This window comes from Puma concolor, chromosome B4 (assembly GCF_028749965.1).
Source record: "Puma concolor isolate L17-30 chromosome B4, mPumCon1.1.hap2, whole genome shotgun sequence".
In the NCBI taxonomy this organism is placed as follows: Eukaryota; Metazoa; Chordata; class Mammalia; order Carnivora; family Felidae; genus Puma; species Puma concolor.
The window spans coordinates 6,331,805-6,357,839 of NC_141673.1; the positions used below are offsets into that span (position 1 = coordinate 6,331,805).

Below are 26,035 nucleotides of genomic sequence, written 5' to 3' on the forward strand. Positions count from 1 at the left end.
GCTGGTCTGTCCCCCTCCCTGGCCCGTGGTGTCAGAGCGTGGATGCTGGCCACGTGGTTTTTGAGCTCTGAATTTTTTTTTTTCAATGTTCCTGCCAGTAATAAAAATGGGGAGCTTGTCAGCTAACAACGCAGGGCGCCTTTTGAGTGGAAGAGTGGATGAGCCCGGCTGGCACGGAGGCCATGCATGCAGCCGCGGGGGTCAGGCCTGCCCCAGTCCCAGGAGGGGGCCCCGGCCTCACCGTGTGGTTCTGTCTCCTAGGTTGGGAACTACAAGCGGACGGTGAAGCGGATCGACGATGGCCACCGCCTGTGCAGCGACCTCATGAACTGCCTGCACGAACGGGCGCGCATCGAGAAGGCGTACGCGCAGCAGCTCACCGAGTGGGCGCGGCGCTGGAGGCAGCTCGTGGAGAAGGGTAGGGAGGCCGCCGCCCCGGGGGGCAGCGGGGCGCCGTCACCCAGCAGCGCGGGCGGGGTGAGCTCTCTTCCCCTTTCTTTGCGGCACGGGGCTCCTCTCTGCAGACAGCACCCGAGCCCCCCTCTGCGGAGCCCCGGTCATCCGTAGGACATGCTCCGCTTGCCAGCCTAACCCGGACAGCGCCTTCGGGACCCAGACTCGAGTCAGCGTTCTCATGGCAGAGAGCTGGCTGCTTTGCACGGCGGGTCCGACACGGAGGGTTGTTTCTTCGTAAGCTTGGCTGTGTAGCAGATCAGGAAAGACTAGATGGTGACATCGCCAGGCTTTCTAATTTGGAATTTTAACAGGAATAACTAGCTAGAGGTGTCGTATGGTGCGCGTTCTGCCCCCGCTCCCTCCCTAGCAAAACGCTCAGAAGATTCTGGAGTTTGGTAACCGACTGCTGCTGGAGATGTGGATTGTGCTCAGGACGCACCTCCCAGCAGTAGAGGGGGGCTTGATGGCTTCCAGGGTTTCCTGCGACAGAAGCCGGTTGGTGGGGCTTTCTCAGGGTGTGCCGTGGGGCAGGCCCTTTCCCGTGGCAGCCCACCTCAGAGGATGGGGAAGTCAGGCCGCTGGCCTCGGGGTCCGGCGGGGAGTGGGGGGGGGGGGCCCAGGCAGCTTCGGCCCGGTCTAGACCAGCTGCCCGTGTCTCCCCTGTTGCTGAAACTGGTCGTCGGTCAGGTGGGGGTGGTTAGCGCAGTGCCTTGGTACAAGCAGGTGCCAGGGAGTGAGGTGGTCACGCACGGGTGACGAGGAGCCGTAACTTGTTACTTTATTTCCACCTCTTGGGGTCCAGCTGCCAGCACCGTCCCGTGTGTTGATTCAAAACTTGAGGCTCACAGAGCACCGTTGCCCCCCTCACCGCGTGGATCCCACCACCGCGTGGCAGACTGAGGCGGGACAGGGAGCAGCTTGTTCTGTAGACACAGGGAGTCGAGGTTCAGAAGGGTTCACACCCCCCACGGCTATCCACCCCTCCGGTGCCTCTCTGTGTCAGTACACAGCTCAAACAGCAATTGTCCCCCTCAGATTCCGTCACAGCTTCTTCCTCCCTCACCTGAGGCCAGCACCCCACACCCTCAACAGAGTGACAGGCCGATTATGAGCTTCCTTCCTGAGTGCAGCATGCGAGGGGACCACTGTCTAGAGATTTCCATCTGGCCAGAGCAGCTTCCTGCCTCCAACTCTCCTTCCTCTCCCCAAGACAGGGCTTCCATTCTGCTGAGGAGACAGTCCTCTGTTTGACGAGCAGCTCTCAAGTTCCTGCTCTGAGCCAGGCTCCTCCTGGGAGTGAATGAGAGAGGTGCTGGAGAGCCCCCCATGGGGAAGGGAGAGGTCAGCTCACTTCAGAGGCACCTCCTTCTCCAGCCAGCCATAAGCATATTAAAACTTTCAAGATGCTAGGGCGCCTGGGTGGCTCAGTTGGTTAAGTGTCTGACTCCTGATTTCAGCTCAGGTCACCATCTCCTGGTTCATGAATTCGAGCCCCATGTCAGCCTCTATGCTGACAGTGCTGAGCCTGCTTGGGATGTTCTCTCTCTTTCTCTTTGCCTCTCCCCCCCCCCACCCCACCCTAATAAATGAATAAACATTTTAAAAATATTAATTAGGAAAAAGAAAAACTTCCAAGATGCAGAAATTCGAGTTTTTACAGAGCTTAGTGACTCTAAAAAAAGGAAATGTGGGTAATCCCCTGATTTCCCTAACAAAAGAATGGCTGAGTCCATCCAGCTTCGCTTCCTTATTCTTTCTTCATCCCAGGCTGAAAAAGGAACAGCCACCGAGAGAAAAAGATCTGAAAGAACCCAAAGGAAACCTCTCGGCCCAGCAGCCAGGCTGCTGGGCCTAGAATCCGGTCCTCACAGCAGAGACAGGTTAACAGAGCAAATCCCCACGGCAGGGCCCCTCTGGGAGCCGCGGGCGAGTAACCAGCAGCTTCTCTCCTGTGCCAGGGCCCCAGTACGGGACGGTGGAGAAGGCCTGGACGGCGGTCATGGCCGAGGCGGAGAGAGTGAGTGAGCTGCACCTGGAGGTGAAGGCCTCACTGATGAACGAGGACTTCGAGAAGATCAAGAACTGGCAGAAGGAAGCCTTTCACAAGCAGATGATGGGAGGCTTCAAGGAGACCAAAGAGGCGGAGGACGGCTTTCGGAAGGCGCAGAAGCCCTGGGCCAAGAAGCTAAAAGAGGTGCATGCCTCCTGCAGGCAACTCCCTGCCCGGCCCAGCGCCCCTGCTTCCTGGCTGCTCCCCCTCTGACTGCTTTGGGCAGTGGTAGAGATGGGCCACCCCTCGGAGGCCCGTGGTGGCTAAGATTTACTCCAGTTCAAGACACCGGAGTCCCTTTGGGCTAGTAGAAAGGATTAATTTGAAATGTTTCTTTTGTATGTGTTTTTCTCTGAAATTTGCAAATGATACTGATACTGGTTTTTCCAAACGTAGCAACCGAAGCCACTGAGCCTTGCCCAGCCTTGGCTCGCGGGAGGCCCTCAGACACGCACCCCTGCCCTCACCACCTGCAGCTCACCAGCCCCATTCCTTGGGTGGCCATGCTGCTTCTTTCCTTGCCCGTCCCCCAGCTTTTCTCAGGAGCCATACTGCCTTCCTCCTCCCCAGAACCTCCCAGAACAGACCTCTGTCTTCGGGTTGTAACGACAGGCTCTCCTTTTCTCTGTTGTCTCGGCCTTCGCCACTCTCCTTTCTTCTCGTCCGCGGCCTCATTTGTAATGATTATCCCCCTCATGAGGCCACGGTTACAAAACTCTTTCCTCTCTAGAATGAACTCTGTGACTTTGGCTTAAGCAGGGAAACATCTGTGAAGTAAAGATACACACGTCCAGGGGCGCCTAGGTGGCTCAGTCGGTTGAGCGCCCAACTTCGGCTCAGGTCATGATCTTGCAGTTCGTGAGTTCGAGCCCCGCGTCGGGCTCTGTGCTGACAGCTCGGAGCCTGGAGCCTGCTTCGGATTCTGTGCCTCCCTCTCTCTGCCCATTCCCCAGTTGGACTCTGTCTCTCTCTCAAAAATAAACATTTAAAAAATTTTTTAAAACATGAAAACTTTAAAAAAACTTAAAAAAAAAACTATACAGACATGTGCACATATATGCGCCTGTGTGCGTGCATGTATATATGTGAGAGAGCCATGGAACACGTGTCCTGTGACTCTGCCTCCCAACACCAGCCCCTCACGTTAGCCCTGGAACTTCGTATTCGCTGTTCCAGCTGCCTGGCATGCTCTTCCCGCAGACAGCCTCACCTCCTTCCCATTCCTGCTCCGTGGCGTCTCTCTCGGCCGGCTCTCCCCAGCCTCCGAATGCAGCTCAGCACGGCGTCCCCTCCCCTCTCTTCTCTCCTCCTTGGCACTCATTACCCTCTGACTCTGTTCTTCAGCCGTCTCTTGTAGTCGCCTCTCTGGCTGGACGGAGAGCTCCGTGACAGCCCGGTGCCTTGGGTGCCGCACCCCCGGTGCCCAGGAGAGCACCCGGCCCCAGGCAGGCGCCGTGCCAGCGTCTGCTGGATGCCCTGTCGCGATCGTGCGGCGCGCAGAGCTCTGCACCTGCTCCTCCCTCTCGTCTGGGTGGCGCGAGCAGTCTGTGGAGCCTCTAGTCGGGACTCTGTGCTCCCGACGTGGCGCTCAGGCGCTCCCTCCCCCCGCAGGTGGAGGCAGCAAAGAAGGCCTACCACGCGGCGTGCAAAGAGGAGAAGTTGGCCACGTCACGAGAAACCAACAGCAAAGCAGACCCATCCCTCAACCCCGAGCAGCTTAAGAAGTTGCAAGACAAAGTAGAAAAATGCAAGCAAGATGTTCTTAAGGTAAACCGGGCACAGCTTTTCCACGCTGAACGCACGTGCCTCAGCTGGCCACCTGTCTGGCCCACAGCCTTTGTCGCCGCTGGAGCGGATGCGGGGGGAGGTGCCACGGCAGCGGAACCTAGTGCTGCCCTCGAGAGAGTTCCACAGTGAGCCCCTTCCTGCGGCCCCCCGTGCCCCGCTCAGGACCGGGGCGGAAGCAAGTGCTGGACAGGCAGGGGAACGGGCCATTCCTCCGCTTCGGGAAGGGCGGTGGGGCTGCTGCCAGCCAGGCGGGAACAGCTTGTGCGGGACGTGGAGGCGTGAACGTCAGTGGCAGGGAGCTGACGTCTGAGCTGGCACGGGGTTATGATGTCCAAATTGCCAGTGGTCTTGCAAGGCAGGTGGTGAGGAGCTTCTGACGCTGCTAACAGGGAGCCACTGAAAGAAGGTTCCAGAACCTGGGAAGGGCACAGGTGTGGAGGAGGACCATAGCTTACAGGGATTGCTCTGGTGATGAGGGGCAGGAGTCCCATGGCAGGACGGGAGTGCCTGGAAGGCCCAGGGCACTGTGGCCATAGACGGGGTCAAGGGAGCAGGGCCCAGCAGTGAAGGCCCCGGAGAGGTGCAGGCGCACAGGCAGCGTGGCATCCTGGGTGCCCTCTGTGCAGTGCCGTGGATCAGAGAGCGGACGGGAGGGCGGTGTGACCGTGAGGGCGCCTGCGGAGGCCAGAGTGATCCTGCCCGGAAGGCCCGGGGCACGCGGTGCCAACGCTGGACAGGTTCACGTCGTTTGAAAGTTCCCAGGAGGTGAGAGCTGACGTGAGCGAGGCCCCGGGACACCGCCTCTGCTGTGCGGTGAGGGTGCAGGGGGCCGGGGCCGTCAGGGGCTGCTCTGCGGCAGGGCTGAGCGAGGAGACGCCAGCCTGCGTCTGGGGAGAGAGAGACGCAGAGAAGTGGAGAGGCCCTGCGGCCGGGACAGGACGTGAGGCCGAGGGGAAGCAGGAGCCCTGAGCTGCTCCGTGGACACCCTCCACCGTGTCCGGCTTGGGTGAGCACCACTGAGCCCGGGGACTTAGGTGGTGGCATCTCTGTGTGTGACTGAGGAAACTGCGTTGGGAGAGGCTCAGTCTTGTTCCAGCTGGTGGTGTGAGCGGGGGACGGCCGTACCCCCTCTCTCCGCTCCTCGCTGCTCTGTCGTCAGCGTAGCGAGGGGGCGGGGTCGTGCAGAATGTCATCTGTGGAAGAGCCCATCCCTCAGAGCGAGCACCGGAGCCTCTTGGGGAGCAAGCCCCCACTCCCCGCTCCTGGTTCTGGGCCTGGGGCAGGGCCAGGAATGTGGGGTTTTAGAGCAGCTGCTGCCTCCGCTGTGGGATCGGGTCAGGAGCCTGGGGCCACGCGCCGAATAGGGAGGGCACCTGGGCTCCAGGAACGTGAGGCCGGCGGGGTGCTGAGGGCCGCTTCTGCCAGGTGCCCAGGATGGTGCCCAGAGGAGAGATGCGCCGTCTCTGCGTCGGGGTGTGGGTGTGAGGGAGACGTAGACACATACCTTTCCTGTTTTATTTCCAGCCGCTCCGAACAGAGTTCACTAAGTCGATGCTTCGGCAAAACAGACCCAGGGTCCGAGGTCAGATGTAAGGTGCCTGTCAGGATGACTGGGCCGCATTGTAGAGATTTCCCTCCTGGCTCTGCGGTCTGGTCGGTGACCTTGAAGCACGATGGTCCTCGTAGGCCGAGAGCCAGCCCAGAGAGGAGGGCACCCCCACCCCCACCTCCCCTTCCTGAAGCGGTTTCCAAAAACTAACACTGACTGGCTGCACACGCCCTTCTGTATTTCTTACCGGTCAGGCAGTGACTGCACCTCGCAGTATCCATCAGAAAGGAACTCCTCACGTTCAGTGCTAAAGGTCACCGTCCACAGGAGAGCGAAGGCTGCTTCTCGTTTTGCTCCACGGATGTTTACTGGGAACTTTCTAAGTGCTCTGTGCTGGGGATTCCCCAGTGGTGGTGATCACGCCCTCTATCTGGCCTTTGCTGGGGCCGGACTGTTTGTGAACACGGGCCACGTGCCCGGGGAGCGTCTTGTCGCCACCGGGTGCCCCGGGGTGCCCAGGGAGGCTGCTGTGTTGAAGTATCCCAGAGAAGTGGTTGCTCTGTGTCGCCCTGATGGTACCACTGGGCGCCGGGTGTTTAAACTAGAGCTTCAGGTCTTCGGGCCTCCGAGCTAGTGATCCCACACAGGGCCTCACACGTGCAGGCGGCCGATGAGGAGGAGGAGGAACAATCAGGGCAGTTGGTGGCTCTCTGTTCCTGCTGGGAATGCCCAAACTGGAAGGGATGACCTTTCTCTGGGGTCACAGAGGACCCAAGCCTAGCCAGGAGGCTCAGAAGCAGGACAAGGAACGGTAGATACGGGAGGGGGCAGGGGGTTGTTCCAGGGAGTGGACGGGGCCTGTTGGGGAAGTCTTTGAGAAGAGAGATCCCTGGGGCATAAAGGGGAGTTTTCCAGGGCATGAGTCACAGAAGCGTGTCTGGGAGGGAAGCAGTGTAGACAGTGAGTAGACTTGGGGTCTCGAGCGGGGGCAGAGAAGCTGCCCCCGAGGTTGCGGGAGACCCACAGGCGGGGTCCCAAGGCATGGCCTTGATCCTCAAGGCGAGGCGGCCTGTAACGGCTCAGGGAGGCTCAGCCCTTTCTTGGAAGCCCACTCTATCATCAGGACCAGAAAAGCCAAGTTCCTGCATGGCCAGCCCACCTGTCCGTGATCACCCTCGTGTCTCAGGATCTCCATAGTGGAAAGGTTTACAGTAAATATGGCCCCAGCTGGAAGGGCTTATCGGAAATATCACCCCAGCTCTGCTGTCCCTCCATTTGCCCCAGGATACTACCGTGGTCCTATCATACTTCCTTTCTGGTAAAATCCCTTCTCAGGACAGTCTCTGAAGGAACAGCTGTGTAGGGGAGTGTAGTGGGCTGGAGGACAAGGGGCCCAGAACTTTTTGAATTCCTGCTTTGTGCAACTTGGTGCCCATCTTGTGTTACCTCATTTAAATACCAGAATGTCGAAGTAGAAGTGCAGGCCCTGGGGTTTTGGTTCTGGACCCGCCGCAACGAAGGGAGTGTCACAGTAAAGCAAGTCAAATGACTGTCTTGGTTTCTCAGTGCATATAAAAGATACGTTTATACTATAGTGTAATTTACAAAGTGTGCAATGGCGTTACGTCTAAAAATGACGTACGTACCTTAATTAAATATTTTATTGTTAAAAAGTTCTAACCATCAACTGAGGTTTCACGGAGTCATCATTAGTCACAGATCACCATGACAAACGTCATAATAATAGTAATAGTAATAATAGCGGAAAAGGTTGAAGTATTACGAGAGTCACCTAAATGTGACGAGAGACCTAAAGTGAGCGAATGCTGCTGGGGAAGTGACACCGATAGACTTGGTCCACGCAGGGTGGCCACAAACCTTCAGTTTGTGAAAAAATGCAATACCCGTGGAACGCGATAAGACAAGGTTTGCCTGTACCTCATGTTCTGCGAAGGAAAGTGGGGCTGTCAGAAAATGGGGTGCCAGGACCCACCCCCAGGTCTGTCTGGCACTCAACCCCGTGATCTTGCCTCTGACATAACTTCTGAGTCACCGCTGTCATGGGCGAGGTCCGAGGCGCGTGGGTGACCTGGTAGCCCTTCCCCGGGGAGACAGGACACGGGTAGATGATGTGGGTGGGAGTCAGCGTGGCAGTGGTTGGTGCTCGAGACCACGCACCCTGGGCTCCAGAGTGAACACCCCTTCCCCAGCATCTACCTGTCTGGGCTGTTCTAGCTGAGAGGCCCAGCAGATGCCAAGAGTATGGTTTGCAGTTCAGAAGTGGGGGGGCTTGGACTTGAACTTGAATTTGAAAGTGGAGTCTGTGAGACTCCAGAGCTTGTGCTCTTTGTGCTTTGGAATCTGTAGAGGCCTGGGCGATGAGCCTGGGGGGGCCTGGCCACGTGGGGGTGGGAAGGGTGTCTTGCCCAGTGTTTTCCCCGCCCAGCTCGGGTGGGTGTCCCCTTTGGGATCAGGGGTGGAGCAGGAGTCCCGTGGGCTGGGACCTGAGGGGCGTTGAGGAAGTCGATCCTTGGACGCTGGGTCCCAGCTCCTCACCCTGCTTACTCCCCATGAAGTCCCTCAAAGCGTCTGCCCGAATATTGTCACCTGACGAGTCTAGATGCCGATGACGCCAGAAGTGGCGGAAAGGGACAAAGGCGGGTGAGGAACAGGGTGGCGCAGAGCCCGGCTGGCTTTCTCTGTGCCAGAGGGAGCCGGGGTGAGCGGAGATGAACCTTCGTCCCGTGGTGCCGGCCTTTCTTGTAGACCAAAGAGAAGTATGAGAAGTCGCTGAAGGAGCTCGACCAGGGCACCCCCCAGTACATGGAGAACATGGAGCAGGTGTTTGAGCAGTGCCAGCAGTTTGAGGAAAAGCGCCTGCGCTTCTTCCGGGAAGTCCTGCTGGAAGTTCAGAAGCACCTAGACTTGTCGAACGTGGCCAGGTGAGTTCCCGTTTAGAGAGGGAGCACGTCACCATGTGGTCAGTGGAAAGTGGCTTTTGCGTGCAGCTCAGTAACTGCTCTCCAGACCAGGGCTGGGGGTGGCCGTGTCTGTCCCAAGACCTCCTCCCCGCTGAGTTTTCCTGTCCGGGGAGGGTCTTGTGCCACGGGGTCGGCCTGTGTGGTGTACTCCCCTCCCCTCCCCCTGCCTGGGGCAGCTGATGGCCCACGGCTGGCCTGAGCCGGGGGGCCTCGGGCCACGCACCGCCAGCTCCACGAACGCGCTCTGGGCCAGGGTAGGAAGGGAGGGCCACGGCTTGGACCGACCACAGCGGCGTATCTGAAATCAAGCCAGGAGCATTTCCCCGTGCTTCCCGGGCTGGGGTGCCCCACCCTCAGGACCACCTTGCCGCGAGGCCCTTCCATCCAGAGCAGCTGGCCGCCTGCTCAGCCCTGGACTTCTCAGTGGCCCTTGGACGGCACGGGCCCTCAGAGACTCAGCTCTGAACCATGACGTGGACGCCGCGGTGTTTCTTCCACACTCGCCTTGTCCTTGGTCCCGTGATGCCTCCTTTGGGACAGAGGTCCGGGCTAACTGTGGACGTGGACTTCAGCCATCCATATAGCAGAGCCGTTCAGAAAGGACTCACAAGTTAAGGCTTGTCGTTCGCAGGAAATTACATTCTCTTTGTCTCCTGTGTGACACAATAGAAACAGTCCTCGCGGGGCTACCCTGCCGGCATTCATTAGTCCTTAGGAGAGTCGGTACAGTGGGAGGCACTATTTCCCATCTCACTGGCGACAAAACGGAGGCCGGCTGTGGAGCGTGACTTGCCAGGAGCTGCACCGCTGGCTGGGGAGGGGGGGAGGCGGGGGGCTCGCCTCCCTGGGGAGTAGATGGCAAGTGGCCCCCTGGGGCTGTCGTGACAGAATACCAAAAACCCGTGGCTTAGGACAACAGAAACTTACTCTCTCATGGTTGGGAGGTGGGACGTCTGAAGGGAAGACGTCGCAGGGCCGTGCTCCCTCTGAGGCTCTAGGACAGAGGGTGCTCCCAGCGGGCAGTCAGTCTGCTGCCAGGCCCCGGCCCATTTGGTTTAAAAGCCAGTTTGTGGGAAGGGTCCCCCGGGTGGCTCGGTTGAGCATCTGACTTCGGCTCAGGTCACAATCCCACGGTTCGTGAGTTCGAGCCCCGCGTGGGGCTCCGTGCTGTCAGTGCAGAGCCCACTCCGGACCCCCTGTGCCCCCCTCTCTCTCTGCCCCTCCCTGCCAAAAAATAAAAAATAACGACAAAAAGCCAATTTGTGGGAAGCCAAAGCTGTGGCTCACGCACCGTGATCGTTGTTTGTCTCCTGTGCACGCGGAGGCCAGGGGACCATCCCGCCGACCCAGGCAGCACCTCCTGGTCCGTACTATGAAGCTGATTCTAGTGTGGCTGGAGACCACGTGCCTGCTGTGGCCCGGCCCTTGGCTGGGATGAACGGTAGCCTTCCCTGCCTTCCAAGACGGTCCTGTCTCCTCTTTCTGATTTAGCTACAAGAACATTTACCGCGACCTGGAACAGAGCATCAAAGCCGCTGACGCAGTGGAGGACCTGAGGTGGTTCAGAGCCAACCACGGGCCAGGCATGTCCATGAACTGGCCGCAGTTTGAGGTAAGAGGAGGCTGTGCCCGTGACCCCGCTGGTCCGGCAGGGGCCTGGGCCCGTGAGGTTGAGACATGTGCTGACTTTCTCATTCAACTCTGTGCTGGCCTTTGCCCTGTTTGTGGGGCAGCCTTTAAGCATGGCTATTCTAGAAACCAGCTTCATGTTCAGAGTCCCCCGGGCACTACTGAAGGGCCTTCTGAATCTCAGTAAAGACCCTTCTCGTTAAGAATTCGGACGGTCACTGGGTGACCACCGGCATTCTCTTCTTGGTGGTGAGTGCCAGGACCCACAGGTCACGCGGGGGCCCCAGTTCCCCGCCCCACCCTGCCAGACGGCTGAGAAGGGAGCAGCCACCGTGCAGCTGGGCTTGGCAGGCCTCTGGTCCAGGACGGGGTGGAGAGTGGGCTCTTCTTCCCCCTCACACGAGGCACTTTGCCTTGTTTCAGACGGGAAATTCAACCAATTTTGGTTCAGGGTTAACTTTCCTCTTTTCCTGATTTCCTGGGTCCGAGCCTTCCAGTATCTTTACATGTAAAACGGGAGGCCCTGAGGCCCTCGGGTCTCTTCCAGACACAGGACTCGGTCGCCAGGGCCCATCGGGCCCCACGTGAGTCCTGCCACCCTCCTTCTCTGAGGGAAGGGATTCTCCGCGCCTTGTGATGAAGCGGGGGCCGGGAAAGGCTTTGCGGGCCCGCGGGTGCTGCCTTCTGGGAAGGACGCCTTGCGCGAGGGCCGAGCGGCCTCCCCTGCCTCCAGAGCTGCCAGGGTACAGGCTACGCTCAGGTCTGGCCTCACCACTTACCAGCTGTGGGATGCTGAGCGAGTCATTTGTTCCCACGTATCAAATGGGGAGGACCACGGGCGCCCATCTCCTCGGGCAGCTGGGGGTCGTGACCTGGTCTGTGCTGGCCGTTGTGTCAGGCCTCATACGTGTGCCTCCATCTTCTGGAGCTTCTGAAGAAAGCTGGGCGGGCCCCCTGCACTGTCTGCAGGAGCTCTCCCAGTAGGAGGCCGAGAGCAGACTGGGCCCCTTCCTCCGAGGCACCTGCACAAAGCAGAGCCCCAGGGCCCTCCAGGGTGGAAGCGGACCTACAGGAGAAAGCACGTAGCCTCCCTGCCCTCCCCCCCCCCCCCCCCCCCCCAGTGGCGGTGCATGGGGAGGAACCAAGTTGACCTGTGTCCTGTGGACAGAGCTGGGATTTTCCCCCTGCAGGGGGCGCGTGCTGCTCTCGGGAGCTGGCTCAGGAGGTCACCTCCCGCCAGTCCCTTAGGGAACGGAATGGTCGGGGAAGGAAGACTTGACAGGCCGTCCCACTGGGGTGGGTGTCCCGGCCAGAGCGCACCGTGGCCCTTCTGTCTGTGGATCCTGCAGGCCGGGAAGCAGCACCCCACGTGGCATGTGCTTAATGGTTCTTCCAGGGTCATGAAATTACAGGGTCTAATGAAATTATTTGTTTTTATTTTCCATGCCGCAGGATGAAGTAAGTTTCTGTTCTTTGGCTAATGTATTGAATTCCAAACCTTGTGCCGTGTGTGTCCAGCCCGCGTGGGCTGCGTGTGGGCTCCACAGCCTGGTGCCGGCAGAGGAGCTGAGGCAGCAGTTCTGCCCGTGCTGGTCATTGTCCTCGTGAACGGCCGGCCCTCCTTCCCCAGCCGGCCTGGTGTTGATTACGTGGGCCCTGGGGAGCCCACCCAGTCGGGACGGGTCTCTTTGAGTCAGCTGATTTTGGTTGAGAAGATAATTATCAACAAATAGGTGACCAGGATCTGGAGTCAGGCCCAAGTCTGCCACCAACTCTGTGTGGCCAAGGTCACGTTTTCTGTCTGGGCCTCAGTTTCCTCATCTGACAAGGTGACAGGTTAGACTTGGTGTTTCTAAGATGCCTTCTAATCTGGAGGCCCTACAGGTACATGTGGGCCACGCTGTGGCCTCGGTCCCACCAAGGGTGAGTTCAGTGGAGGTGGTTTGGTAACGGGTGGGGTTACCTGCCTTTCTGTAAGATCGTGTTAGGGACACGTGTTAGGGACGGCCCTTCTTCCTTTTTCCCGCTTCCAGTGTCCCTCAGTGCAGTTGATAAAAGCTGTTTACGTGCTGGGAAACTAGGGAACCTTTGGGGAGTCGACTCTTTGCTCGGTTAGCCCCACAGCACGTGCTACCAGTGAGGGAGCCACTCCCGGAGACCTGCGAGGTCGAGCCGGCTTATCTGCCCCTTTGGTGATGTGACATCCAGGCCCTGTGCGTTTGCACCCCGTGGTGCGGTCCCCACATTGCAGGCTTGCTCAGAGTCCTGTAGCCAGCCCTCCTGTTCCCTTGGGAGCCAGAAACACTTTAGGGAATAAATGGGAAGGATCTTTGCTGAAAGAGCTAATTTGGAAGGCTCAAGGAAACTGGCGAGGCCTCTGGCGACCCCTGGTGGCTTGAGGTGGCCGGAGGCTTAGTGCCACGTGGGCAGGGGCCGGATGGGGAGGCTCCCTGGACACCTGCGTGCTGGCTGGCCAAACTCTCCTCCCGAGACCAGGCCACCACAGGCCCAAGTCCCCACCTTTAGCAGTGAGGAGGGGGGAGTAGGAAGGTGCCAGGAACCTGAGGTCGGCTGGAAAACAAGGCAAAATCGAGGCAGCGAGGCTACGTGTCACTAACCAGGCAGGGCGGGCCACTGGCTGGCTGGCCGGTGTGTTAGACTGACGTGGCCTCAAACTAATGAACTTCCCTGTCTCTCTCCCTCGGTGCCTGCTGCCCAGGAGTGGTCCGCAGACCTGAATCGAACTCTCAGCCGGAGAGAGAAGAAGAAGGCTACTGATGGGGTCACCCTGACGGGCATCAACCAGACAGGCGATCAGGCTCTGCAGAGCAAGCCCAGCAGGTGGGCACTGGGGCAGCCTCCGTCCCCTGGGATAGGTCCCCTGGGTCCTCTGCGTGGGCCGGACACTCCCCAGTGAAGCCTTGTAGGGAGCCCCACACATACGTCTTTCCAGATGCTTCCAGGGCATCCGAGCTCTGCTGGGTAGTGGCCCAAGGGCATCCCTGGGAAGGATCATCAGCTCACCTGGTGCCAGAGCTGTGGAAGGACCCAGAGAAGGGAGCCTTTGCCACAGACATGCTTCTGGCCCCAAGTGAGGGCGGGAGCTGATGTCAGGGGCTGGTCGTTGTGGATCTCCACTGGCACACGGGCAGGTGGAAGTCGCTGTCGTGGCTCCCTCCGGTGGGACCGGGCATCCTGGCCAGGTTGCTTCCCTGTGCCCTGTGCAGGGGCCTGATTTGGGAGTGGGGGGCAGCACAGGACAGCATTGTCACGTGTCCCACCCCCCCCTTTTTTTTTTGAGAGCGAGAGAGACAGAATGTGAGTGGGGGAGGGGCAGAGAGAGAGGGAGACAAATAACCTGAAGCAGACTCCAGGCTCCAAGCTGTCAGCACAGAGCCCGACGTGGGGCTTGAACCCACGGAGTGCGAGCATGACCCAAGACGATGTCGGACGCTTAACCGACTGAGCCACCCAGGCCCCCACATGTCACCTCTTTGGTGAGAGCGTTGGTTATTTTATTTCCCACGTCACTGTTTGCTAAAACCTAGTTTGGATAGAAGAGGTGATGCTGAGGTCATTGGAACCTCTGGGAAAGTGTGTGCTGGACGAGGCCTGTCCCCGGGCCTCCGCGTCCCGGCGGGCAGGTGTTGCTGTCCTCTGCAGAGCTGCCCCTCCCAGAGGCCACTCCTGCCGCATGGGCTCCGCACCCAGAGGCTTCCTTGCCACAACGGTAATGATAGACCTCACGGTTGTGCCTCCTGGGAGGGTCCGTGAAGGTTCCGGAGCCCTTTCTGCATCCCCGGGCACTGAAGCTCCTACCCGGGCTTCCTGGGCAGACGTGATGGCTCACCATTCAGATGGCTGTGCCTCCGTCTGGACAGGTGAACTTGGTGAAGTGGCCAGAGCAGTATGAGCTGTCCCAGGGATCAGGCCAGCACCTGTGTGATTGGCGCAGGGGTGTGGAGGGTGAGACACCACCCCAGGGGTCGGGGAGGAGGGCGTGGGAGAGTCTAGGCAGCCGGGGCCGCTCAGCACCAGCCCCCTAAAGAAAGAGAAAGGTGCCAGGGAGGGAGGAGGGCCTGCTGGCCTCAGGCATACAGCCCAGGCTTGGGTCCGGTGCCCCTCGCCAGGCCACTGAGGCAGTGACTGGCCACCTGGGGTCACTGGTGGCATTTGTGCCCTGCCGCCCCCCCCCCCCCCACTCTGTCTGGGCCATCCATCCAGCGCTGTGGGTGCCGACCGCACACAGTCCCCTACTTGGCGGCAGGAGGCGGTGCTGGCCCCACAAGCCCCACCCTGCAGCTTAATTCCACAGTCAGGTGCCGGGGCTCTTAGGGGCCTGTCTCGTTTCTTGGCCATCCTGTTCTGCGCCTTGTGCCCACAGTCACTGCGTCCTGGCTGTTGGCCCCCGGGCCGGGCTTGGGCTCTCCAGTCTGTCCCCTCTGGGCCTGGCACCCAGTAGGCGGCTGATACAGTTGGGCAGATGGATGTTCTCTCTGTGGAGCACGAAAGGGCTCCTTTCTTCTTGGAAAGGGCTTGGAAAGGGCTTCAGTAGGCTTTGGTGCCAATTTTGGAAGCTCTAACCCCAGAAGTGGGGAGGAGGCCACCGGACCCTTTGTAGTCAGAAGGAGGAGAGTGCTGTGCTGTGGGGTCTGGCGAGGACCAGGGGCCTCCCTCCTGCTCTCTGCAGCAGGGCTCTGAGCCTCCCAGGCTGTCTGCTCCCCAGGCTGAGCCCCTCAGGCTGGCCCGCCAGCTCACAGCATCGGGAACGGGGGCCAGGTTGGGGGGCTGTGGGGAGAAGCCGAAAGCCCAGACATGACTTGTGCTCCAGCGGCAGCCTGTCCTGACCTCAGGGCTCCTGTTCAGGATAGCCAGTGTCCAGAGGCGAGGAGGGGAAATGGCAGTGTCGTTCTCTCTTAGATGCCGTAAGTGTGTTTAGCCACCAGAATATCACTAAGTGTTTTTGCTAAGACCATCTTCCCACTCAAACAACATATCCTCCTATCCGGGGCGGGGGTGGCCGATGTGTCCTTTCAGACCCTGGCCCTGTGATCCTGCAGCTGGGAGCATGCAGGCCCCGGGCGGGGTGCCGAGCTGGGGTCCCCTGAAAGCTGTCTCTCTCCCTGTAGTGACCTTAGTGTCCCGAGCAACCCCACACGGTCAGCACAGTCACTGTCCAACTACAACCCTTTCGAGGACGAGGACGACACGGGGAGCACCGTCAGTGAGAAGGAGGACGTTAAGGCCAAAAAGTTGGTGAACAAACATTTCCCTCCGGTTTCCACCTTGCTCGCTCTCTGTCTCTCGTCTCTCTCTGTCCAGGCTCCTGCCCCCTTGGCACTCAGAGCAATGCACGAGGCCTGCAGGAGGTGCCCGGCTGCCGGTGTGGACAGCCTCTGGCTCCTCTTTCTCTGGGCGGGGGGGCATCCGTTAATAATCCGTGCTTGCTTCTTTTCTGTACTCTGCTAACCCTCGTCGAGGCCCTCGCGCCACCACCACAGGGAGACAGGTGTGCCGAGGGGCTCCTCTCCTGCCGAAGGAGCCCCCTGCCCGGCCCCAGGGCTCTGCGGCCTCCCCTGGCAGGGGTGAGGCTCCAGGCAGGGCCTCGTGCCTCTGCCGGCCCCGTGCTCAGGGCGCCGGGTCAACCCTTCCTTTCTTGCAGCGTGAGCAGCTACGAGAAGACCCAGAGCTACCCCACTGACTGGTCAGATGACGAGTCCAACAACCCGTTCTCGTCCACGGACGCCAACGGGGACTCAAACCCATTTGACGAGGATGCCACCTCGGGGACAGAAGTGCGGGTCCGGGCCCTCTATGACTATGAAGGGCAGGAGCATGACGAGCTGAGCTTCAAGGCTGGTAAGTGGGCTTCCTGGCGGGCATCTGGGGCGGATGCTTCCGACCTGCTAGGGGCTTAGGGTTTAGGGGGTGTCTTTGTTTTTCTAAGTCTGGGAAACTCCTGCAAGTTTCGTTTGCCGGTCCTCCCCGCCACATTTCAAAAGCAGCAGGTGCTCGGTGCCACACGTTAGAAGGCATGAGGTGCCCTGGTGCCTTTGCCTGAGGCGCCACCCCTTGCAGGACCGAGGACCGGGCACAGCGGGGCACTGGGCAGGACATGCTGGTCTCCAGCACCAGCCAGTTTTCCCAGCAGCCCTGGGGGTCCCCAGGGGAAGCCTATCTCCAGAGACACCCCCAGCTGGCAGAGGAGCCCTTAGCCAGCCTCCTGGCCCAGACCCCAGAATAGCACTCGGTGTGCCCCTGGGCCACCTGGAGTCCCGTTTTAGGGTAGTGCCTTTTGAACTTACTCCTGCGGCCGCATCGTATGCGTTCTGTCACCAGCACACCTTTGTTGCCAGTAGCGGAAACTTCTGTTTTACAGAACAGTCTGGATCCAGATTACGGGAGCCCTGTGCTGCAGATTTTCTAGCCTTTGTCTTTTATTGTTTGTTTGTTTGTTTGTTTGTTTTTTAATGCTGGTTGCAATTTGCCAAAATGGGTTGCAACCCTCAGTTTGAAAGAGCCTATCTTAGAGCCTTTCAGAGGAGGCCCACAGACGTGGGCCCACAGAGAGCCAAGCTCCTTCCTTCTGCCTTGCTCCCTCCTCACAGACACCCCAGATCCAGCACCTACCCCTCTAGGTAGATGAGCTCAACCAGCGCAGGCTGCAGTGTGCACTGGGACGGACCCCCGTGCCCAGCTTGTGGGGCGGAGGGCCGTGTCGTGTGCTCGGCAGGCCGGCAGCTGGCCCCACACCCTCGAGCCCGGGGTTGGTCATCAGGTGCCCCTGGCCGCTTGTAGAGAGTCCTTAAGCACCATAACGCATCTCTGCCCAGTTTCTGAGATCTAGTGGTCATTAGCCCCTTACTTCATCTGTTCATTGATTTTTTTTTCCTTTTAAGTTTATTTATTGCGAGAGAGAAAGAGTGAGGGAGAGAGAGAGACAGAGAGAGAGAGAGAGAGAGAGAGAGAGAGAATATCCCAAGCAGGCTCCTTCCTGTCAGTGCAGAGCCCATTGTGGGCCTCGAATTTACAAATAGTGAGATCATGACCTGAGCCAAAATCAAAGTCAGACGCTTAACTGACTGAGCCACCCAGGCACCCCCTTGATTTAATCATTCTTAATTCCTAATTCTTTCTGAGTCCCACCTATTGGATTTGCCAACAGCTTTTAGATACAAACATTCTCTTTTGCTCTGAGTGAATTGATAAAAGCACACTGACTGAAACCCATGCTTTTAATCACCGATTCATGTTTCACAGCCCGAAAGCTGCCCTCTTCACCGTGTCTGTTTTCTGTGTTAGTTGTAACGTGACGTCTGCCCCCGGCTGCCACCGCTTCCTTCTGTCTGTACCTTGTGCTGGCGCTCGCTGCTCCTCGGGGTCTCAGGTGCCCCCGGAGCCTCTCCCTGGCGCCCTTGCCACCCCGTGCGAGTGTCACAGAGCTGGCCTCGCCGTGCACCCGCGAGCCTGGCGGCACACAAGGCGGAATGAGGGAAAAGCCAGTTGTAGAAGCGTCGGCCCTGCCAGGAGCCCACAGTGGGGGGCGGGAAGGACAGGAGAAGGTGGAGTTTACCGCTCGCGACGCTCACCTCCGCCCCGTGTTTGCTGCTGATGTTGCCGAGTCAGAGTTGCACAGGGGCCGGTGCTAACAGAGCGGCCCCGGTGCCCATCTTGGGCGCAGCGGCTGCAGGAAAAACCACCCCCACATGGGAGTGACGGCAGCTGCTCAGTGCATATCGGCCACCACCCGGCCCTTCCCCGATCTGACGCTTAATCCTCCCGGCACCCGGTCTGCAGATGAGGAAACCGGGCCCAGGCGCAGGGCGCTTTGCCGGGTCTCCTAGCCGGGCCGACCAGCTCCCACAGGCTCCCCGCTCCCGGGAAGTTCCGGGCTGCGGGTTCCCACGGCGTCTCCGCAAGGTGGCTCCTCGCCCGTCCCCTGGCTCTGGCCCCCTCTGGCCGCCAGGCCTGGACCTTCCCCCACCACGGCCCCGACCCCACCTTTGGTCTTCATCCCCCTGGTCTGACTCCTGGAAGGACCAGGCCTCCCTCTGTCCCCTCTCATGAGTGTATCTCCTCCACTGCCCGGGGCCTGGCTTGAATTCGTGGTTCCTCCGTGTCCGAACAGACCAGACGTGCACCAGCCACGTTAACACACGCGGCGAATGGCTTCCATTTCACAGTGTTTGGACGGGGGTTGAGGACAAATGCCCCGAGCTGGGCGCTGGGGACCGAGTGATGGGTCCCTGCCCTTCCCACAGCCTGCTCTGGACACAGATGAAACGAAAGCATGAGGCAGGGCAGTAAGTGCTGGAGGAGATACCAGACCGAGTGGGCCAGGGCCCAGGAGGGAGGACAGCAGGAGAGGGTGGAGGAGGGGTGGTGTGGACCCTCGGAAAGGATTCCTCTGACCTGGCCTGGGACAGTCAGGAAGCACGGGCCTGTGGCATTTAATTCTGCAGTGTCTGTGGGAGCTGCTTGTTTTAGGGTCACTGAGAGATGGCAGCCATGACACCTCTCAGAGGCCCCTGTGGCTGAAAGGACGGCTTCAGATGCAACCTGGTAGAGAAATAACCAGGCCGCAGGCCCTGCTTTGTCCCCCAGAGAACGCCTGCCCCTTCCCCCCAGGTCCGAGACCCTCTGTGGGCCCAGGGTGGGGGCTGAGCCACGAGGGCGACTCTAACCGGGCGGTCAGCCTGTCAGCCACCCGCTCACCAGGACCGCTCCCTTCTTGTCTTGAAGGGGACGAGCTGACCAAGATCGAGGACGAGGATGAGCAGGGCTGGTGCAAGGGACGCTTGGACAACGGACAGGTCGGCCTGTACCCCGCGAATTACGTCGAGGCAATCCAGTGACGGGCCAGCCGGCTGGCTGGCGGAGGCTGGAGGCAGCGGTCCCGGGAGCTCCGTCGGCCGTCGGGCCCGGGCAGCGACACCCCCGGCACCAGCCGGCCGTGTGAGCGTCCGCTCCTTTTCCTGCAAAAGCTGGCGGTTCCGTTGCTCTTGGCTTCATGGTGTCTCTCGAAGGCGGACGAGCCGGTCATTTCACCCGGGACTCGGCACCCTTCCCGCACGCGGTGCCGACAGAGAGGTCTGAGCGCAGGAAGCCACAGTAGGACGGAAAGCGCCCCGGCCCCCGTCCCGCCCGCTGTGCGTGCTGTGCTGGCTTTTCACGGATCTGCGTAGTCTCGCCCTCGTCTTTCCTCCTTTCCTCCTCCGAGTCGGCAGTGGCTTCCGCTGATCCTCGCTCCGCCGATGACTTTCTCCGACGAGTCTCCTCACCCGCAACTCAAGTGGACGCTTCACTCGAGTGAGGACTTTGAGGTCCTTCGTTTAAAGGCTGTGTACAGTGATGCTTTTTTTACATGCCTGTTCTCCCACTCATTTATGCTTAAACGATGGCACAGATTGATATACACCAGTCCTGCGGGGAGGGGTCTGTTCCCGTGCTGCCCGGTAGGTCCTGCCGCGGCTCATCGAGAGGGGCGGGCAGCCTGGGAGGCAAGAGAGAGCGGTGGGAAGGCAGGAGCGCATCAGGCTGGACACGGCCGTGAATGCTGTCCGCGTCGGGGTGTCCTCCATGAGTTTCGGGGATAACCTTACGTCGCACTCCCCACGTCGCCATATTTAAAAGCTATTTTCATCCTATTTGTGTTTAAGATTCTACTCTTGCCGGTTAACGATTTTGTCAGTGATTTGGAAGGTTAAAAAGTAAGACTAACTTTTCAAGCACACGCATCTGTAGCCGAAGATGCTTTACATCAGACTGTCTTCTCTTGGTGTATATCTGTATATATTATTTGATATTCAGAGAATCTAAAGAGTTTGCCTACTGTTTTAACGAGACGTAACGGCCTTTGACAGTGGGTTTAACTGAACTGCTTGAAGACTGTGACATTCGGGCACAGGCCTGGCCGGTGGGCCAGGCCTCCTCTGGGCTCGGGACGCGGCCCTGGGCCTCTGCAGTGGAGACAGCTGTGGGGAAGCGTGTCCTCGCCGGCCAGCTGTGGGTCCACCTTCTGACTAGCCTTAGTCCTTTCCGTAGCAGAACACTGTACAAACTCCCGTGTCTTTGCGGCAGCCGCAGGGTCCACAGTCCTCCTTTATTCCTCGTGAGTGCACGAAAGCTGGGTCTCACCCCAGAGCACGCGGGTCTCTTCTGAGCAGCCGTGGTCATCGGGAGCAGACGTGCTGGGGCAGGAGCCACACTGTAATGACAGGGCAGGGGAGGGAGGGAAGGAGGGAAAACCTTTATTTTGTGTAACTCAGACATTGTTGGAATGGCCGCCGCCATCACAAGCTATGCATTTTCTCAACGTTTCCAGTGAGCTTGAGGTCTTGCTTGGAAAGTGGGTGTGTGTCTGTTTTGTCATGAAAACTTACCAGCAGAAATCCTCATTCCTTTGCTACAGATCTACCAAAAATTGTCAAGTCTTTTCAGTTAGGAGTTTCTTTAAATGGATAGTATTTTAGGAAAAAAATCAATAAACAGTTGATCTCGTGAGTGTGACCGTCTCAGAGCCGTGTGTGCCTCACGCTCCCATCAGTGGTGCGACCGTGTCTCCGTCAGCATTTACCAGCTCTGGAGCTGGGCGAGATCCCAGGCACCGGACTGCTGCCCAAAGGGTTATTATGTCCCCTGCAAAAGAAAGAGGTTGGGGATTTGAAGCACCTGAACCCCTCAGGGTTTTCCCCAAAACCCGCCACGCTGTGGCCTGGGCTTCCCCGGTGTAGACAGGCTGGCTGGACCCAGATGAGCGACCGTCCATCACCTGGGCTGCTGTGAACACACTTCCTGGGCCCTGTGCTCTGCTCATACGGTGCCTGCAGATAACATGCCCCTCTCCGGACGTCCCGCGAGCGGGATGAGGCTCCCCGTTGCATTTTGCAGCGGACACGGAGGCTCCTAGAGTCATAGTTACCAAAGGAGTCCCAGCCGGCCTGTGGCACTAAAATCCCTGTGGGGCCCTCCACCCTCCCTGGGGTGGCCTGAGTCGAAAGGGCAAGGCGAGAAAGAGCTGCCAGGGCTGCCACAGCCCCATACACTGAACCCTGGTAAGGCTCGTCCAGAAATGTGCCCGTTCTGGGCACTGGACCCTCGGAGTCGGAGGAGCGAGGCGGGCGCCTGCTGCCGCAGCCCCGCTCTGCCCAGCTCAGGAAGGCGGAGACCGAGCCTCGTCACCCGATGGGCGATGGGTCCCCTGCTCTCCGCTCATGAGGAGTTGGAGCCCACCGGAGCTGCCCCCCGGCTGCCGCAGAGACGCGAGGTAGGACAGGGCGGAAGGGAGGGGTCGGAGCAGGCTCCTGTCCCCGAGGCCCGAGCCGGCCAGTCCTGGGCACGTGGTGAGCTCGCGTCATGACAGCCTCAGGGGAGGCTGGAGTCCCCCTGCTTTGCAGAAGAGGACATGGAAGGTCTGGAAACTCAAGTTCTGCGACTTGCCTGAGGTCCCGTGACAGAACTGCAGGGTTCTCGAGGGCAGGCCCTTCCTCGCAGCCCCCACTGGCGGCTAAAGAGCAGGGGGTGAACAGGAGGAACCCTCAGAAGTCAGGATGAAACCCCCTCTGCTCAGCCAGGCCCTGTTCGCAGCCTGTCCTCTCAGAGCTCCTGCAAGAGATCCTGAAGGGCCCTCCCTGCCCACCTGCCCCCTCCCGTCCTGGCCCTCAGGGAATCCCAACCCACCCCTCGCTTGCCCAGGCCAAAGTGGTGCCCGCCTTCCTGTTGGAGGGTTAGAGGCAGGCGTGCAAGGCCCCGGGGGCCCAGGAGGTGGTAGCTGTTACTGTGGTGATGAGTGACACCCCCCCTCCCCCCGGTCCCCAGCCAGAACCTTCTGGCATCCTTGACTGCCCCTCCCACACCTTCTGTGCTGGGCCACCGAGTCCTCTTCGTCCCTCTGTCCTTCCCCCTCCATAGCAACCGCCGGGGTCCCAGCTGCCTCATCTCCGGGATCACTACTGCACGCACACCACCTTCACGGGGCCCTGGGACCCTCTGCTGCCTGCCTGGTCCCTTCCCCTCAGCAGAGGGTGGGAAAGGGTATTTCAGCTCCCGTCCAAGCCCCAGGGAGTGCCCCGAGGGCCAGCAAGCCCTGGCTGAGTGACCCAGGCAGAGATCCGCTCTGCAGCAGCTTGAGCTAAAACACTAGGTTTTCCGAGTTCCGAGCAGGCCCGTGTCCTGGGCTTCGCGGCAGGACCCTTTACCACCCTTTACGTGCCTGGTCTGGTGTTTGCTGGGTGACCTGTGGGCTTGGGCTGTGACTGGGGGCAGACTTGGAGGCGGCTGCCTGCAACCCGTCAGCATACTGATGGGGGAGGTTGGGGAGGGTCCCTGTGGGCCACGGGACCACCCCCCCTACTTGTTCACGGGGAAACGGGCCACGTCAGGGGCAGGAGTGAAATTCCCGCGGTCGCAGAGTGAATGGTTTGGGGGCACTGAGCGGCGCCTGACCCTGAGTAGCCCCTCCTGGCGGGGAGTCAGCTGGCCCTCTGCCTGGGTGATATTCACTCACCGAGTATTTCTTGAGCACCTACTGTATGCAAGGCTAAGCGGTGCCAGGACAGAAGCGAGGAAGGACACAAGTTTGCCTTGAGGGGACTCCAGAAGCTCAGGGAGGGACCGAGTCATTCTGACACCCGGGAGGAGGAGGTGCCTAGTGGACTCTGGAGGCCACCCTATAAGTCTCAGGAAATTCGGACAAACAAGGCCCCAACCCAGCTCCAAGGCTCTTGGGGGCACAGTACTTGGGGTCCTTGAGCTGTTGCCCCCACTTCCGGTGGGAAGCATCCCTTGCCTGGCAAGATGTCGGGATGGACTGCAGACTGACCGGGGAGGACCCCCACCCCTGTGCGGCCTGAAGCCCGAGCAAGTGCCTGAACCTCAGAGCCTCGCTCTCCATAAAATGGGAATGATCTTGGGGGGTGTCCGGAAACAGGAGACCTTGCTGGACCGGTGCCTTGCCCGCTGCGTCCCTTCCCCAGACACCTGCAGGAGGTGTGTGCCCCTCTCTGGACTCTGTTTTCCCTTAGAAGGCCAGGCATCGACTTCCGGGCTGGACCTCTGTGATCTCTGGTGGGAGTGAGCAGCAGGGCCCAGGCCACAGCGCCCAGTACACAGATGTGGGCCACTGGTGGAGGGATCTGGGGCTGGGATAGAGGCGCTCCGCTGCCCCAGGGAGGACAGACCCAGGCCAGACGGAATCTGGCAGGCTTGCTGTTGAGGCACAAGGTCATTCTGCACCAGGTGGGGCCACTGCCAAGCACAGAGTTCGAGGAGCCAGGCTGAGCCCGCACGGGCAGGGGACAGGCAGTTTCTCAGCCCACTGTTTCCATCCAGCCTTGGGCTTAACGTTTATCAGCTACACGTCGGGTCCAGTCCTGAGCACCTTTCTCGGCAAAGGGTCATACAAACCTCCTCGTTATGTCTGAGCGCCATTTTGCAGATGAGGAAACAAACCAGAGAGGTTGACTGACTTGCATGAGGCCACACAGCAGGTTAGGGGCAGAGCTGGGGTTTCAACTCCAGTGCCTAACTCCAAAAAGCAGGTGCTATTGAGCCCCTGGAGGACTCGTTACAACCCAGCTTCCTGGACCACGTCCCAGAATTTCTGAGTCACGAGGTTGGCGGTGGGGTCCAGAGTTTGCCTATCTAGCAAGTCCCACGGTGCTGATCCAGGACCACACTTTGAGAACCGCTGGTCCAACCAGCAAGTCAGAGCCGCCAAAAGTACCAGCGATTCCATGTATTCCTTGATTTGTTCATATGACCAGCGGATGCGTCTAACCCAGCTCCGGGGCGTGGAAGCTGAGCTCTGGGGACCCAGAGACTGATAGACCACGGTCTGGCCCAAGGAGGTGGGGAAAATGTGTCCAAAGAGAGCCCAGGGAGCAAGGGACACAGACCAATGTGACATCCCATCCCTGGCTATTCCCATGATTCCCATGCAAGGGGCAGGGGAAGGTTAAGGGGCAGCCACCGGGCAGAGGGAGAGATGTCCCACCAGGGTCAGATGGGCACCTCGTGTCAACCAATGAGCTTCAGGTCCTCAGGTAAGCCCCTCCCCCTCATCTGGAAAATGGGGAACCGGTTCCTACCTTCTCTTTTTTATGATCATGCGGGGCTAGAGTGAGAACCTGCTTGACAAACACACAAATCTGGGGAACACTGTTGCGGAGGCAGTCTAGCCCCGAATGTCATCCCGACTCAAGCCGATAATTGCCAAGGTAAGCAGATCTCAGATGGAGAGTCCAGTTCCTCCCCGACCAGTCGCTGGGCATGTGTCCTTCCTCCAGACCCCATGTGTTCATCCATGTATGAAACTGTATGCAAGGAGGCTGGGTTTTTTCTGCACCAAAATCTGAGAAAAGATTTTTGTTTCCCTGAAACTTAACAACAGTCTTACAAAGGCATAAAAATGAAGCTAGTGGTTAAAAGCGTGGACTATGAGGGGCGCCTGGGTGGCTCAGTCGGTTGAGCGTCCGACTTCGGCTCAGGTCATGATCTCACGATCTGGGAGTTCGAGCCCCGCGTCGGGCTCTGTGGGGACGGCTCGGAGCCTGGAGCCTACTTGGGATTCTGTGTCTCCTTCTCTCTCTGCCCCTTTCCTGCTCTCTCTCTGTCTCTCAGAAAATAATAAATAAACATTACAAAGTAAAAAAAAAAAAAAAAAAAAAAAAAAGCATGGACCATGAGGTAACAGTCCTTGTGCTCAGACTTGGTCCAACTGTGTGACCTTAATGAGCTACGTGAGCTTGATTGAAATACTTTGTCTCTCTAAGCCTTGGTTTGCTCATTGATAAAATGGGAACAATAGTGGTTCACATTTGTATTTCACTCTGTGCCAGACCCTGTTCTAACCTCTTCAGCGTCTGTTAACTTCCTGAATTCTACAGCAGCCCCATGAACTACGTGCATGAGATCATTCCTAGTTTTACATGTAAGGAGCTGGAGGCACAGAGAGGTTGGGGGAACTTGCCCAACGGGCCACAGCTGCCACCCGGCCAGGCGGGCGTTCAGACGCGGAGGGGTTGCAGTACAAGCCATTCCCGCTAGGCTGTGCTGTTGGACTGTGAGGGCGAGGAGGTGCCCGCCCCCGCCCCCCTGGCGGCGCTCAGCAAAGGACACGTCCGGGACCCAGTTCCCCAGCAGATCGCTGCCTGACCGAAAGGCCCTCCCCTGTGCTCTGGAGCGCCCCACCTCACTGTCACTGCGGGCAGGAAGAGCAAGCCGCTTGGTGTGGGGACTGAGCCTTCCTATCTCCAGCCCCGGAGCTTGTCTCTAGCGCTCTGGCGCTCGCGGAGCTAACCTGAAAAGATGAGATGACATCCATTCTGGACCATCCAGTGAAATTCAGGTTCTAGTGTTTTCGACCTCTTCGAATCCTTTGTGGAAAGGACTGGGAAATGAAGGAAGGGGGGAACGTGATTAGGGAGCGTGGGGCAAGCACCCTGATCACAAAGTACAGGCTAACAGCGCCCCCACCCCCACCCCCGGTAGAATATTCCTCGGAGACTCCCGGCCCCCCAAGAACAAAGCCAAGGGGTTTAAGTGCTTGCCCTGGTGCCGCGGGGAAACTCAGGCAAATGAAAA

General features: G+C 59.2%; 1 protein-coding gene across 4 annotated transcripts in view; it reads left to right on the top strand.

Moving 5' to 3' along the window:
• PACSIN2 (protein kinase C and casein kinase substrate in neurons 2) overlaps window positions 1–19,349 on the top strand; it is a 133,861-nt gene extending 114,512 nt beyond the window's left edge. For 3 of the 4 annotated variants that reach the window (XM_086712107.1, XM_086712108.1, XM_086712104.1), the window contains 9 exons: window positions 262–418; window positions 2,415–2,650; window positions 4,118–4,273; window positions 8,610–8,785; window positions 10,316–10,436; window positions 13,173–13,294; window positions 15,583–15,705; window positions 16,116–16,312; window positions 19,196–19,349. In XM_086712107.1, the coding sequence (XP_086568233.1) occupies window positions 262–418; window positions 2,415–2,650; window positions 4,118–4,273; window positions 8,610–8,785; window positions 10,316–10,436; window positions 13,173–13,294; window positions 15,583–15,705; window positions 16,116–16,312; window positions 19,196–19,308 (1,401 nt within the window). In that variant the 3' untranslated portion in view covers window positions 19,309–19,349. The remainder of the gene's footprint in view (window positions 1–261; window positions 419–2,414; window positions 2,651–4,117; window positions 4,274–8,609; window positions 8,786–10,315; window positions 10,437–13,172; window positions 13,295–15,582; window positions 15,706–16,115; window positions 16,313–19,195) is intronic. The other variant, XM_086712106.1, reaches the window with a different exon arrangement.
• The last annotated feature ends 6,686 nt before the right edge of the window (window positions 19,350–26,035 follow it).